Source organism: Geotrypetes seraphini, chromosome 13, assembly GCF_902459505.1.
Source record: "Geotrypetes seraphini chromosome 13, aGeoSer1.1, whole genome shotgun sequence".
In the NCBI taxonomy this organism is placed as follows: Eukaryota; Metazoa; Chordata; class Amphibia; order Gymnophiona; family Dermophiidae; genus Geotrypetes; species Geotrypetes seraphini.
The window spans coordinates 78,180,133-78,193,327 of NC_047096.1; the positions used below are offsets into that span (position 1 = coordinate 78,180,133).

Here is a 13,195-nt window from a genome sequence, read left to right on the forward strand (position 1 = left end):
TTATCTCTTTGGGCGAGTATTTTCCCTTGCCTAGCCCTAGGCATAGGGGTCCTTTCACTACCCTGCTCAGTCGCAGGGCCTACCCTGTGACACTATCTACTAAGTCTATTCCCTTCATTATCTTGAATGTTTCGATCATGTCCCCTCTCAGCTTCCTCTTTTCAAGGGAGAAGAGGCCTAGTTTCCCTAACCTCTTGCAGTATGGCAACTTCTCTGGCCCCTTAACCATTTTAGTCGCTCTTCACTAGACCCTTTTGAGTAGTACCGTGTCCTTTCTTCATGTATGGTGACCAGTGTTGGATGCAGTATTCCAGGTGGGGGCATACCATGGCCTGGTACAGCGGCATGATCTGTTTGTGATCCCCTTCTTAATCATTTCTAGCATTCTGTTTGTTCTTTTCGTCGCCGCCGTACATTGTGCGGACGGCTTCACCGACTTGTCGACCACTACTCCCAAGTCTCTTTCCTTTGGGGTTTTTTCCGAGTATCGTGCCAGAAATCCTGTATTCGTGTATAAGATTTTTGTTACCAACATGCATCTTACATGCAACATGCATCTTACATTTATCCACGTTAAACCTCATTTGCCATATCACAGCTCATTTCTTGAGCATGTTTTATGTCCCGTTGTAGGACTTCGCAATCCTTCTGCATCTTCACTATTCTGAATAGCTTCGTATCTTCCACAAATTTAATCACCTCGCTCGTCGTACCATTTTCCCTATCTGTCCTGATGAGCTCACAATCTATCTAACGTACCTGGGGCTATGGAGGATTGAGTAACTTGCCCAGGGTCACAAGGAGCAGCGTGGGGTTTGAACCCACAACCCCAGGGTGCTGAGGCTGTAGCTGCAACCACTGCATCACACACTCCTCCACACACACACACACACACCTTTTGCTCAGCATTCACTTTAGAAGATGATGGATAATAGCACAGAACAAATTGGTGGTAAAAAAAATTGGATGCCAGTCTACTGTATACAACCCCCCCTTGATATTTTTTAAATTCCATTCCTGTTTTTTGAGGTCTGATTTTACAGCAGGACAAAATTCAAAATAATTTAAAGCGGTGTAGGCATCTATGTGCCTTTTTTAAAATAAATTAGGCTCCCAGTGTGCATAAATACCAATGCACCCATTTCTTCAGTGTTTCCTTTCTTCCTTCCCCATTCACACAGGGTCTTACCTCTTTCTTTACTCCCCATCCTCCCAGCAGGACACAGTTCCATGTGCCTTCCAGTGATAGTTCTGACCTTTTTTTTTTAATCCAAATAGCAACTCTGGACTTTTCTCAAATGCAAGTCCAGCAGTATCCGGCCTCCCTTCTCTAGTGTGGCTCCTGTGCTAATTCTGCCTTTGGCCATGGATTCAGCCCACTTCCTCCTACATCAGTGACTTCCTTCTGACTGCAGTGGGGCAGGCATGAAGTCCTACCTATAGCATTCATGTGCTTGCTGTATGTTTGGGCTGGACTCAGATTCAGATTTTACTTGTGCCCCACTATCAGCCTTCTAGGGGAGGAAATGATGGGAAAAGAAGCATCACAGGCCCGTGTTGACAGGCCAAGTTATTATTACCGTGGAACGGTGAATGGCCTTGTCCCTGCAGTTAAGGGAGGGAATGCGCGTGGCCCCCTCCCTCCTTCCTACCCAAATTTATCTCCCTTCCTCCCCCTTACCTTTGCGGCACAATTTAAGGTTCAAGACTTGTTGAAAGCTGCCAGAGCATGTGTGTCTGGGCAGAAGCTTCTCCTGACCCAACTTCCGGATGCGTCAGAGGAGAAGCTTCCGCCCCCACCTAATCCCAACAGCAGAACTCCTTCCTAAAGCAGAACAAAGTCAAGCTGCCTAAAAAAGTTTTAAGGTACATTAGTTAGATTGTGAGCCTTCGGGACAGTAAGGGAATTTTTCAAGTACCTTTCTTATTTCTAATCTTAATGTATATTTTCTGTAAACCGCTTAGAACCTAACGGATGTAGCAGTATATAAGAAATAAATTACATTACATTACATTAGTTCCTTTTAAGAAGAAAATGAGAAGAAAATATATGTTCAAGCTGTTTCTTAACATCAGCTGACCTCCAGGAAGCAATGGGAAAATGAATGGATGCTACCTCAAAAAAAAAAAAAAAGCACTAGCATCTTGCACAGGGCCCTGCAGCCAAACACGTCCACTGTGTGCCAGCTCTATTAGCAGAAGGGAAGTCAGGCCAGGTGTATACAAATTCCAGAGGCTGCAGCCAGCAGCAGTAACCTCTGGAGCCAGTAAAAACATCAACATTACCCTTTATTTTAAAAGTTAAAAACTTCAAAGCACTTTAAAAAAACTAATTTCACAGCCATCCAGCCACCACATCCTCAAGAATGCAATGTTTCAGGTTTATAGCCATAACTCCTCCCGAGTCCACATGATGCTACGGTACCATCACACAGCTGGTGGCTATTCCAAAATGTGCTAGTGGTGAAGGAGAAAGGCCCCTGTTCGGCCTGTGAAGTTCAGTTCTCCAGTCCCCTTTGCTGCTCATCTCAATTTACAGAAACCAGGAAGGCGAAGGAAAGGAGGCTAGCTGTCAGTGGTGCACAAGCGTGTCAATGCCCCGGCCAGCAACACTGATTGATCTTCGCCAAGCCCTTTAAATTATCAACCAAATGCAAGCACAAAAGTTTTCAAAAGAACTTTAAAATGCTCAAGATTGGATTCTAATCAAATATGATTTAGAAGAGCATTCCAAAGTTGTGGACCATTAACTGAGAAAATGTGATCTCTAATAGATGCATACATAATCTTGGTATACATAATCTTGGTATACATGCATACATAATCTTCTTATGACTCCTACAGAAGGAGTCATAAGAAGATTTTGCTGGAGAGAACAAAGTATATATGGTAAATACGGTATCAAATAATTATCAAGATAAGGAGATCGATTAGATTAAAAACCAAAAAGTAGAATTTCCCAAGTCTATTTCTAGGATAAGCAGCATAAAATCTAGTTTACTCTGAGATCAGGTCACAAGTGCCTGGCAAGGACTGGCCACTGTTGGAAATAGGATATTGATTTTGATGGACCTTTTGTCCATCCCGGAATATCAATGCTTATGTTCTTAGTCCCATGGTGTTTCAGTATTTTTGCTATTAGGTGATGTTCTCCTCCTGTTTTCACTCATTTTGTTTCTTGGTCCCCTCCCCCATATTTTGTTTTGTTGGCATCTTGACATTTGTTAAAGAAAAGGCAGCCTATAAATGACTAAACAAACACACTGACTTGGCAGTTCTTGTGTTTATCTCTATATAATGAATTGAAATTTTGAAAATCAATTAATTTTAAAATGTGTATTATGCTTAAAAGAATGCCAATACATTATTAAGAACATAAATTTGATTTCATAGGATTGATTTAAACTATTCTGCTGAGCTCTGCTACTCCAATTGGGTTTGTCTCTCTGTTCTGCTATGCAGTTCAATCAGTTGTACAGAAAACTAGGGTACTAGCAGGTTCTACTCTCCAAGTAACCAACAACAACAAAATAATAATAAAAAGGGGCCTCTGTGATTTTGTCAACTCATACACTGAGGGCTCCTTTTACGAAAGCATGTTAGGGCCTTAACGCGCGAACTAGCGCGCGCTAAAATGCTGCATGCGCTAGCCGCTACCGCCTCCTCTTGAGCAGGCGGTAGTTTTTCAACTAGCGTGCACTAAAAACACTAGCGCATCTTTGTCAAAGGAGCCCTGAATCTGGTTGCTGCTTAACCCTTTCAGGACCATAAGGATCGTAGGCCAATTTTTGTGGTTTTGACGACATTTTTATGGTAAAAAGGGCTTGCAGATGCCAAAAAATTGATTTTTTTTGTGAAATATCATTATTTTTATTTAAAAAAAATCACACTTCTGGCTTATGGACAGTGTGGCAAGTGAATCTTCTCGTCAATCTAGCAACGACGCTAATGAATGAATGTCGGAACCAGTTTGTTTACATAAAGGCAGTATCCTATGGAATCCGTACATATCAAATTTAGAACTGTAGACTATCCCAATCAAAATTTATAGGATTTTAAAGTTATGGGACAAATATGTCCCTTGGTCCTGAAAGGGTTAAAGGCATCAGAACCTAAGACCATCTGTTCAGAAAACTGTAAGCCAGCCAGCTTGAAAACCTTCCTTTTGCAGCATTAAAGTTCTGTTTGTGAGAAGGTGCAGATTAAAAGTTACAAGTTCATCTCCCAGAGAAAGCTCCTGAATTTGAGCAAACTGTCTTTGGAAAAGACTGCCAGCTCCTGAAAATATTAAACGGGAGGGGGGAATGCCTATACATCAGGAAAGAAAGAATGGGTCTTACAGTTAACTATTGTACTGTATAACATGTTTCTATGAACGCTCAAATCAAAACTATTGCAAAACACAACTTACTCTTGTACATTTAGAATGTCCCCAAAATACCAAGATTGCTATGACTCAAACTACATTAGAAATATTTCAGAACAATACTGTCCCAAAATAAAGCCAGACAAAAATTTTGCATATATAGTATACACTAAAGAGCACCTTGTGCGGAAGAAATATACTAGCTGATGCTATACATGCGAAGAATTCAAATAGCAAGGGAAAGTTTTGACAAAGCACCAAGTTTAAAATGTCACGTGACGTCCGAAGGCGTCAAACGTGGGGGGCGCCCTAGGTGCCAGATTAGTAGAAGACTCACCTTCCCGCTTCCTGCCCCTGATCGCGGGACCCGGATACATCTGTCAGGCTGCCAGCTGAGGCAGCCAAGCCTCCAGCCGCCCTCCGGTCCGAGACGTCGCCAGAGCCGTTGCAACTTTTTGTGCGAAAGAGGCGGGTGAGGCGGATCTTCAGGGAGCCCTTCCTGCAGCAGCTCCCAGCGCCCGCACGACTCGCTCTGCCGCTGTCGGTTACGGTCTGGCACTGGGCACGGGGCTCGGGCAGCTGCGGCCGGGCTCCCCCCGGCGGCTCCGGGCTGTTCAGATCCTCCTCGGAGCAGCTGGTGTTCTCCAGGCTCTCCGCCTCCGACTCGGGCCCCTCCAACACCAGCAGCGCGTCGCTGGTCTCCTCGGCCGGGCAAGGGCAATCCGCGGAGACGGGCAGCGGGTCCTTCGCGCTCCGCAGCTCCAGGGCCCCCAGCTGCAGCTCGAGGCTGGGTCCGGGGTCTAGCGCGCAGCGGTGCCGGGCACAAAGCCCGGCCTCGGCCTCCTCTGCCCCTTCCTCGCGCAACGCCTTGCGGAAAACCATCAGCTGCGGCCGAGAGCCGCGGGCCCGGGCCGGGAAAGGGAAACGCTGAGCAGCGGGAGCTCCCCCATCCCCTAGCAGGTGGCTCAGGGCCCGGTACGAGGCGGCTTCAGAATCCCGGAGCTCCGCGGGTTGCATCGGCCGCTCCCCCCCCCTCCCTCCCCGGGTTGTTCGCTCCTAGTGCACAGCGGTGCGGCGACGGCAGCGCATATCTGCCCAGTTTTCAATCTGCCGGTTCCTGTTCTTTCTGCTGCTTCCAACCAGCTCCAGCCAAGGCTTCATGGAAGGGAGGGACACCATACACACTGACACACGGGAAGCGGCGCGCACCGCCTGCCGCACTCTGATCTCACTTCCGCTCCTCTCGGCCACCAACAGCCAGCTTCCTCCCAGCAACCCTTGCGCTCAACCTCACTTCCGATTTGGCCAACCATCCGCTATTTTACTGGCGTGTTATGTTATGCTAACCGCTCTTCTCTGTTGTAGTAAACTGTATTTTCCGCTTTGGGTGGGGAAGCACTTTTGTTTTGGTTTGTTTTTTAAGTATACTTGTTGAAATTTGTAGCCCCCACTATTTCAGTTTTATACAGTGCTATACACTAGCAGATGTGTGTCCTGTTAAGTCTCATTTCCCAGAGACGATGAGCTCATTAATTACTTCTATTATTTTATTACTGCTTTTACTATACCATCTTTCCTTTGTGATCGCTCCATTTCCTAAAACGATATGGTGAAACTGGTTCAGGAACCAGCCAAAATGATAAGGTTAAATAGGATTAGGGCTTAATCCTTGTGGCTCTAAAATAGTGACGTTGGCTGCAGATAAATTGTGTAATTGAATTTTGAGCAGACTGTAATTTCAGTGTTGAACTATTTTACTTTTAAAAGTAACAAGTAATTGTAACAATTGCTTTCATGCAAATGTAATAAAATAACTCTAACCATTACTTTTTCCACTAATGTATAACATCTCATTGTACTGTCACAGTAATTTAACATTACTTTTATCAGACAAGTAATTACTAGGAGCTAAATAGTAAGTGTAATATATTACGTTTTACAAAATAACTTAGGCAACACTGGCAATGTTTATGTTTAATATCAGGATTCACTATAACACCTTATCACAGAAGAATGATATTCAAGTTTCAAGTTTATTATTTATTTGTTTAATCGCCTTTTCAATATTCAAGGCGATTTACACATTAATAAAGTTACAAAATAAAATAAATTTAAAATAATTAAAAACACACAAGACTAGACGATAACTGAACAAACTGGAAACAAAAGGAAGGTAGGGGAAGAAGTTACAATGTAATTGAGCAAAGTGGGGAACCAAATAAGGAAAACACAGAAAGGATGGGATAAAAATAGTTGAATATGTGAAGAAAAGAGAAATAGAAACAAATGTAGTTGGATGATGTTAAAAAGAAAACTATAAATCAGATAACAAATGCGTCGTTAAATAAAAAAGTTTTCAGTTTGATTTTAAATTTGTCTAGATTAAGTTCTTCACGTAAATAGATGGGAAGAGAATTCCAAGTTTGGTAGCAGACCAATAAGGAGCATAGAAACATGATGGCAGATAAAGGCCAAATGGCCCATTCTGTCTGCCCATCTGCAGTAACCATTATCTCTTCCTCTCTCTTGAGAGATCCCACGTGCCTATCCCAGTCTTTCTTAAATTCAGACACAGTCTGTCTCCACTACCTCTTCTGGGAGACTGTTCCACGCATCTACCACCCTTTCTGTAAAAAAGTATTTCCTTAGATTACTCCTGAGCCTATCACCTATTAACTCCATCCTATGCCCTCTAATTCTAGAGCTTCCTTTCAAATGAAAGAGACTCGACTCGTGTGCATTTATATAATGTAGGTATTTAAACGGCCCTATCATATCTCCCCTCCTGCCTTTCCTCCAAAGTATACAGATTGAGATCTTTAGGTTTGTCACCATATGCCTTATGACAAATACCATGCACCATTTTAGTAGCCTTCCTCTGGACCGACTCTATCCTTTATATATTTTTTTTGAAAGTGCAGCTTCCAGAATTGTACACAGTATTCTAAATGAGGTCTCACCAAAGTCTTATACAGGGGCATCAATACCTCCTTTTTCCTACTGGCTATACCTCTCCCTATGCACCCCTAGCATCCTTCTAGCTTTCGCCATCACCTTTACAACCTGTTTGGCTACCTTAAGATCATCACTTACAATCACACCTAAGTCCCGCTCTTCACCCCCTAAACTGTACCATTACCTCAGGGTTTTGCAGTCTAAATGCATGACCTCACATTTTGTAGTATTAAATTTTAGCTGCCAAATTTCAGACCATTCTTCAAGCTTCGCCAGGTCTTTCTTCATGTTATTCACACCAGCATGGGTTAAGGTTCTTGATAATATGTTCAGAAATAAGGGAAGATTTTATTGTTTAAATTTGTTTTTCAATTGAGTCTCAATTATCTGACATAAACAGGACTAATGCACACTACTTCAAAATTCACTTATGGGTATGTAGAGAACTTTCAGATATATAAATGATAATTACATAGCCAATAGAATTTAAATAAATTGATATCAGGACCATCAGAAGTGAAATTCTCAAGGCAACACTTCAGAACACTGCTATTAGACTTCTTTGCAAGGCATATCACTGTGATCATGTGATACATTTATTAGTCAATCACTGGCTACCATGAACGTAAGAAAATAAGAGATACCGCTGCTGGGTCAGACCAGTGGCCCATTGCGCCCAGCAGTCCGCTCACGCGGCGGCCCTTACATATGCCATTATGCTCCCAGTGGTCTCAAGCAACTAGTCTTCTGTCCCAGCATTTGTTAGTGACCTCACAACTCAGACTCACTTCTGTAGTGAATGTCTCCAACCAATTTCTCCAGAGGTCTCCTGTTTCAAGTACCATTTCATCAAAAGATTTTGATGACCAATGCTTCCATGTTAGGATGGAGAGCTCATTTAGACGGCCTCCACACCCAGGGATCTTGGAGTTTTGCGGAGACACATCTTCACATCAACCTCCTGGAACTATGAGCAATTTGCAATGCCCTGTTCACTTTCCAGGATTGTCTCCTCAGTCAAGTAGTATTGATTCAAACAGACATATACTACATGAACACACAGGGTGGAACAGGATCTCACCATCTCTGCCAAAATGCCATCCATATCTGTTCCTGAGCTGATGCTTGCAACATTTTCTTGAAAGCAGTCTACCTAGCAGGAAAACATCATGTTTGGGCTGACAAATTGAGCAGAATTTGTAGATGGTCACTCAACACCTTTATCTTGCAACAGATCTTTATGGCTTGGAGGAGCCTATTTGCTTCCCCCTACAATCACAAGCTCCCTCTTTTTTGCTCCAGGCTCCATGCTCCCAATTGCCTGGAAATTGATGCTTTTCTACTCGACTAGCATTTTCTCCAATCCCCCTAATCAGGACAACACTACTCAAGCTTCACTAGGAATCAGCCACCATGATACTTGCTGTACCTCTGTGGCCATATCAGGCTTGGTTCCCTCTCCTCCTAAAAATGAGCAAACAGGAATCAATCACTCTGCAAATCTTTCCAGCACTGCTGACACAGAACAAGGGCTCTCTACTACATCCAAATCTACATTCTTTAGTTCTCACAGCATGGTATCTCTCTCCCAACCAGTAGATACTCTTTCACTGTCTGCACCAGAATCAGCTATTATTGAAGCCTTCCACACAGCGCTGCTACCGCTTCAAGTGGTCCTGCTTTTCTTTGTGGTATAGTGGCAAATTTTTGGATCCAGTTACCTGTTCTCTTCCATCCATACTTGATTATCTCATACACCTCCATAGTTCTGGTTTAAAGACTAATTCAGTGAGGGTTCATCTCAATGCTATAAGTGTTTTCCACATACCGCTAAACAACAAGCCCTTAGCAGTACATCCTCTGATTTCTAGATTCATGAAGAGCCTTTACAATATCAAGCCACAACTGAAACCTCCTTCAGTGGCTTGGGACCTTAATGTGGTGCTTTCAAAACTCATAAAGCCTCCATTTGAACAATTTGGTCTACTTCATCTCTGAAGTACCTCACTTGGAAAGTGGTCATCCTTATTGCTCTCACATTAGCCTGCCGAGTCAGTGAACTCCACGTTATACTACAGTACATTTTATCTGGACAAGGTGGTTCTTCAAACTCATCCAAGATTCTTCTCAAAAGTTGTTTCATCTCAACCAGTCCATCAGCTTTCTGGTATTTTACCTAGGGCCGCATGCTCATTCTAATGAGGAAGTGCTTCACACATTGGACTGCAAACGTGCAGTAGCTTGCTACTTAGATAGAACCAAGCTTCACAGAGCTTCTACTCAGCTGTTCCTGTCATTTGACTCAAACAAGCTGGGAACTCTCTCCACATGGATTGTGGACTGTATCTCATTCTATGTTCGGTCTGGTCTGACACTAGGGGGTCATGTTACTGCACATAAAATACAAGCCAAGTGACTTCAGTAGCCAATCTACGCTCCACTCCTATCAAGGACATCTGTAAAACAGCCACCTGGTCCTCAGTTCATATATTCATGACCCACTATTGTTTGGAAAATCTTACCAGATAGGATAGTCAGTTCAGCCACAAAGTTCTCAAAAATGTAATCTCTAATTAGAAGCCAATTTCCCGCCAACCCATTGTATTAGCTAGGGAGTCCCAAATTTGAGAATATGTTACCTGCTTATCCTGGGATAAAATACGGTTACTTAAATGAAACGGGTGTTTTTCAAAGACAGCAGGCAGATATTCTCACAACCTGCCCACCTCCCCTTCTTGGCTTCTTAGCTTTGTTACTAAACTGATGGTCTGGCGAGCTAGCAGCAGGCGGGAAGACACCAATGCATGTGTGGTTCAGACAGTCTTTTGTTTTCTTTAAGTAACAGTTTACTTAGTTTGTGCCGGGTTCCATGGATGACATCACCCCACATGTGAGAATATCTGCCTGCTGTCCTTGGATAATGCCTATTACAGGTGCATTTAGGGGGCTCTGTCTGAGCACTGAACTTAGCCAGTGAGCCGCTGAATATTAGTGGTGACCAGCTTTGCCAAGCAGCATAGTTGGTCACTGGCTAATCTGCTAAGTCAGATATTTAGTGCGAGATAGCCACCTATCTGCTACTGAATATCACCAGATAGATGGCTATGTGCTATGTAGCTGGCCTGGAGCTGTTTCCAGCTGGCTAAATAGCACTGAATATTCGACCCACTGTGTACCTATTTGTGAATGTCCCTCCCATGGCCATGCTCCCTTTTGGGTTGCACACAAGAAAAATATGGGTGTGGATCTTTATAAAATTGTGCACAGCCAGATCTGAATACAAATACAAATTGGTTCCAATTATAACCGATTGGTAGCAACCAATTATTCATGTCTCATTATCTAATTTATTTCCATACGTATCTGAAGACCACCCAAATTTGGGCAACATTTATAGAATTCAGGGAATGTTTCAAAGCAGCAGAATGGCTACAGAAGAAAGTAATAGATTGAGCATATGACTAATAGAGGGAACTATGGGAAGAGAAGACAAGGAATAAAGCGAGGTGGGAAAGGTGATGGTAGCCTGGTGAAGAATTAAAGAATGGTCCTGTAAATCTTGTCTTTGAAAAAGTCAGTTGTAGTCTGGACAGAGAGCAAGAAGACAGTAGTGAGCAATAAAGGAGAGAGGTAAGAATTATTAGGGCAGTGAGAGTTGGAGGCTAGGGAGATACTTGAATGGGCTTAGTAGCTATTTATGGCAAGAGCAATGGCAGATGTGGAAGAAAGTAAGTATGAATTTGACATATAAGAATTCTGCATGGGAATGATATTTCAACTTCAGCTGCAAATAATTGAATAAAGTAAAAATAAATGCCATGGTATACCAACTCATATGTTGCGCGATTCCTCTTAATCGGAATTGAAGTACAGAACATCTGGGTGTAACAGGAACATGTATTGTCTGCCTCTTACCACATTTACAAGTCTCAGGTTTGGTAGTCTAGTCTAGATTGAAAGCTCTTTTGAGCAGGGACTGTTTTCTTACTCTTTGTGACTGTACAGAGCCGCATGCGTCTGTAGCGCTATAGAAATAATTAATAGTAGTAGTAGTAGTTTTGCCATATCAGCTCTTGAACTGATGATATAGTAATGGAAATGATTTAATACCTCAATTACTCATGTAATGTAACACCATTACCAAAGCTCAGGTATTGTAACATCATTATAGAAGCTCGGGTAATGTAATATCACTATAGAAGCTCATAATTGCACCTCAGATATTGTAACACCATCACTGAAGGTCAAGTATTGTAACACCATTATAAAAGCTTATGTAGACCACTCTGAATTGACTATCCGGTTATTAGTAATGGTATAGAAGCTTTCAATAAACAATACCTTCCAATTGAATGCACTGACTGCTCTAGATCACTGTGTTTACTGTATGTAGTAAGGTGTGAAGTTGCTAAGCCTTGAATTTTCCAGAACTTCTTTCTGTGTTCATAGTGGGTTCAAGACAATTGTAATGTTAAATATGGAGTAAGGATTCTGCTGGGAAAGGCTCTTGCATCTGCCATTTCTTCCTTCATATGTTGCACTTCAGAGTCTGGTTGTGAAGGATCATTTACAATTTGCTGCCATGATTCTGGTTTATGAGGGGATCCTTTCTCCTCTCTGATCACAACTGCAAGTAGAATGAGACAGAATGAATAATGGAGAGATGAGAGGGTCATCCTACTGATGCAGATTGTAGATATGCGTTATAGTAGTGGTTCTCAACCCAGTCCTCAGGACATACCTAGCCAGTCCGATTTTCAGGGTACCATTAATGCACATGAGATAAATTTGCATATACTATCTTAACGATATACACATTTTTCCTATTCATATTCATTGTGAGTATCCTGAAAACAAGACTGGCTGGATGAGGCTGGAGGACTGAGTTGAGAACCTCTGTGTTATGATCTCCTTACTCCAGAACAGAATTACAGAGAGGTGGGTCTGGAAAAAATATCACTCACACCAGCCTCCTACTAGATGTCAAAAGGTTAACATTAAGAGTGATCACAATAATCCAATGGGCTTTTAACTCAATTATTCTAAAACATTACATAAGTAGGGGCAATCCTGGATGTCTTAAGTCATTAAGCTTTGAAACTCATCTCAGAGAAAAAAAAAATCCCAGGATAACTGGTATAAAAGCATCACCTAATATGCTTTAACATTACAAGGTTCCTCTGTACCCCTGGGTTTCTCTCCTCAGTTCAATCCTGGACTGTGCATTAGAGGTGTTTCCACTTGAATACTGCCCTTGTGCTCCTAAGACCCATCTCCTCCTCTCAAATCTCTTATCAATAAAGACTGTGATTTAATATATTATATGTCTCTAAAGCAAAAATGCAGATCATAAAGATGATATGAATAAATGCGCTTGAGTCTTTGCCCCTTCCTTCAGCCTTCTTCCCCTTCTTTCTGCTTATTCTCTCTGAAGGTCCGTCCTATATCAGCTTTAAAGAAAATGTTGCAGGTATGAATGAAGTCAGGTGACAGAGTAACGTTCTGCTGCTAATGGCAGTCTTGAACAGGTTGTCAGAAATCATCTAACAATGAGTCCATCTTGTGAGACAGGGAGGGGTGTGGGAGGTTCAGGGTGCAGGGCTGAAAGTGTTAATGGCATTTGCCACTGTTGTGTGAGCAGCCAGCGCTGACCCTACATGTGTGCATCATGATGGTGAGAAAGCAGGTGAATGGGGGAGGCTCAGAGAAGGTTTGCAGCCTCTTGTTGCCATGGAGCCCCATCCAGGATTTGCTTACATCACTGGCAGTCCTATCTCGTAATGGAACTGATGGAGAGTGAGAGAAGCAGCCTTTACTATCATGTCTCTCTCTCTCTTTGCCTCTCCTATCTTTCAATCTGTGCATCCCTGTGTG

The 13,195-nt window shown here is 42.7% G+C and overlaps 1 protein-coding gene across 2 annotated transcripts in view; it reads right to left on the reverse strand.

The window, feature by feature from the left end:
* SOCS7 (suppressor of cytokine signaling 7) overlaps positions 1–5,661 on the reverse strand; it is a 65,182-nt gene extending 59,521 nt beyond the window's left edge. For both annotated transcript variants that reach the window (XM_033918770.1, XM_033918769.1), the window contains exon 1: positions 4,704–5,661. In XM_033918770.1, coding sequence (XP_033774661.1) covers positions 4,704–5,383 — 680 coding nt within the window. In that variant the 5' untranslated portion in view covers positions 5,384–5,661. The remainder of the gene's footprint in view (positions 1–4,703) is intronic.
* Between the last annotated feature and the right edge of the window lie 7,534 nt (positions 5,662–13,195).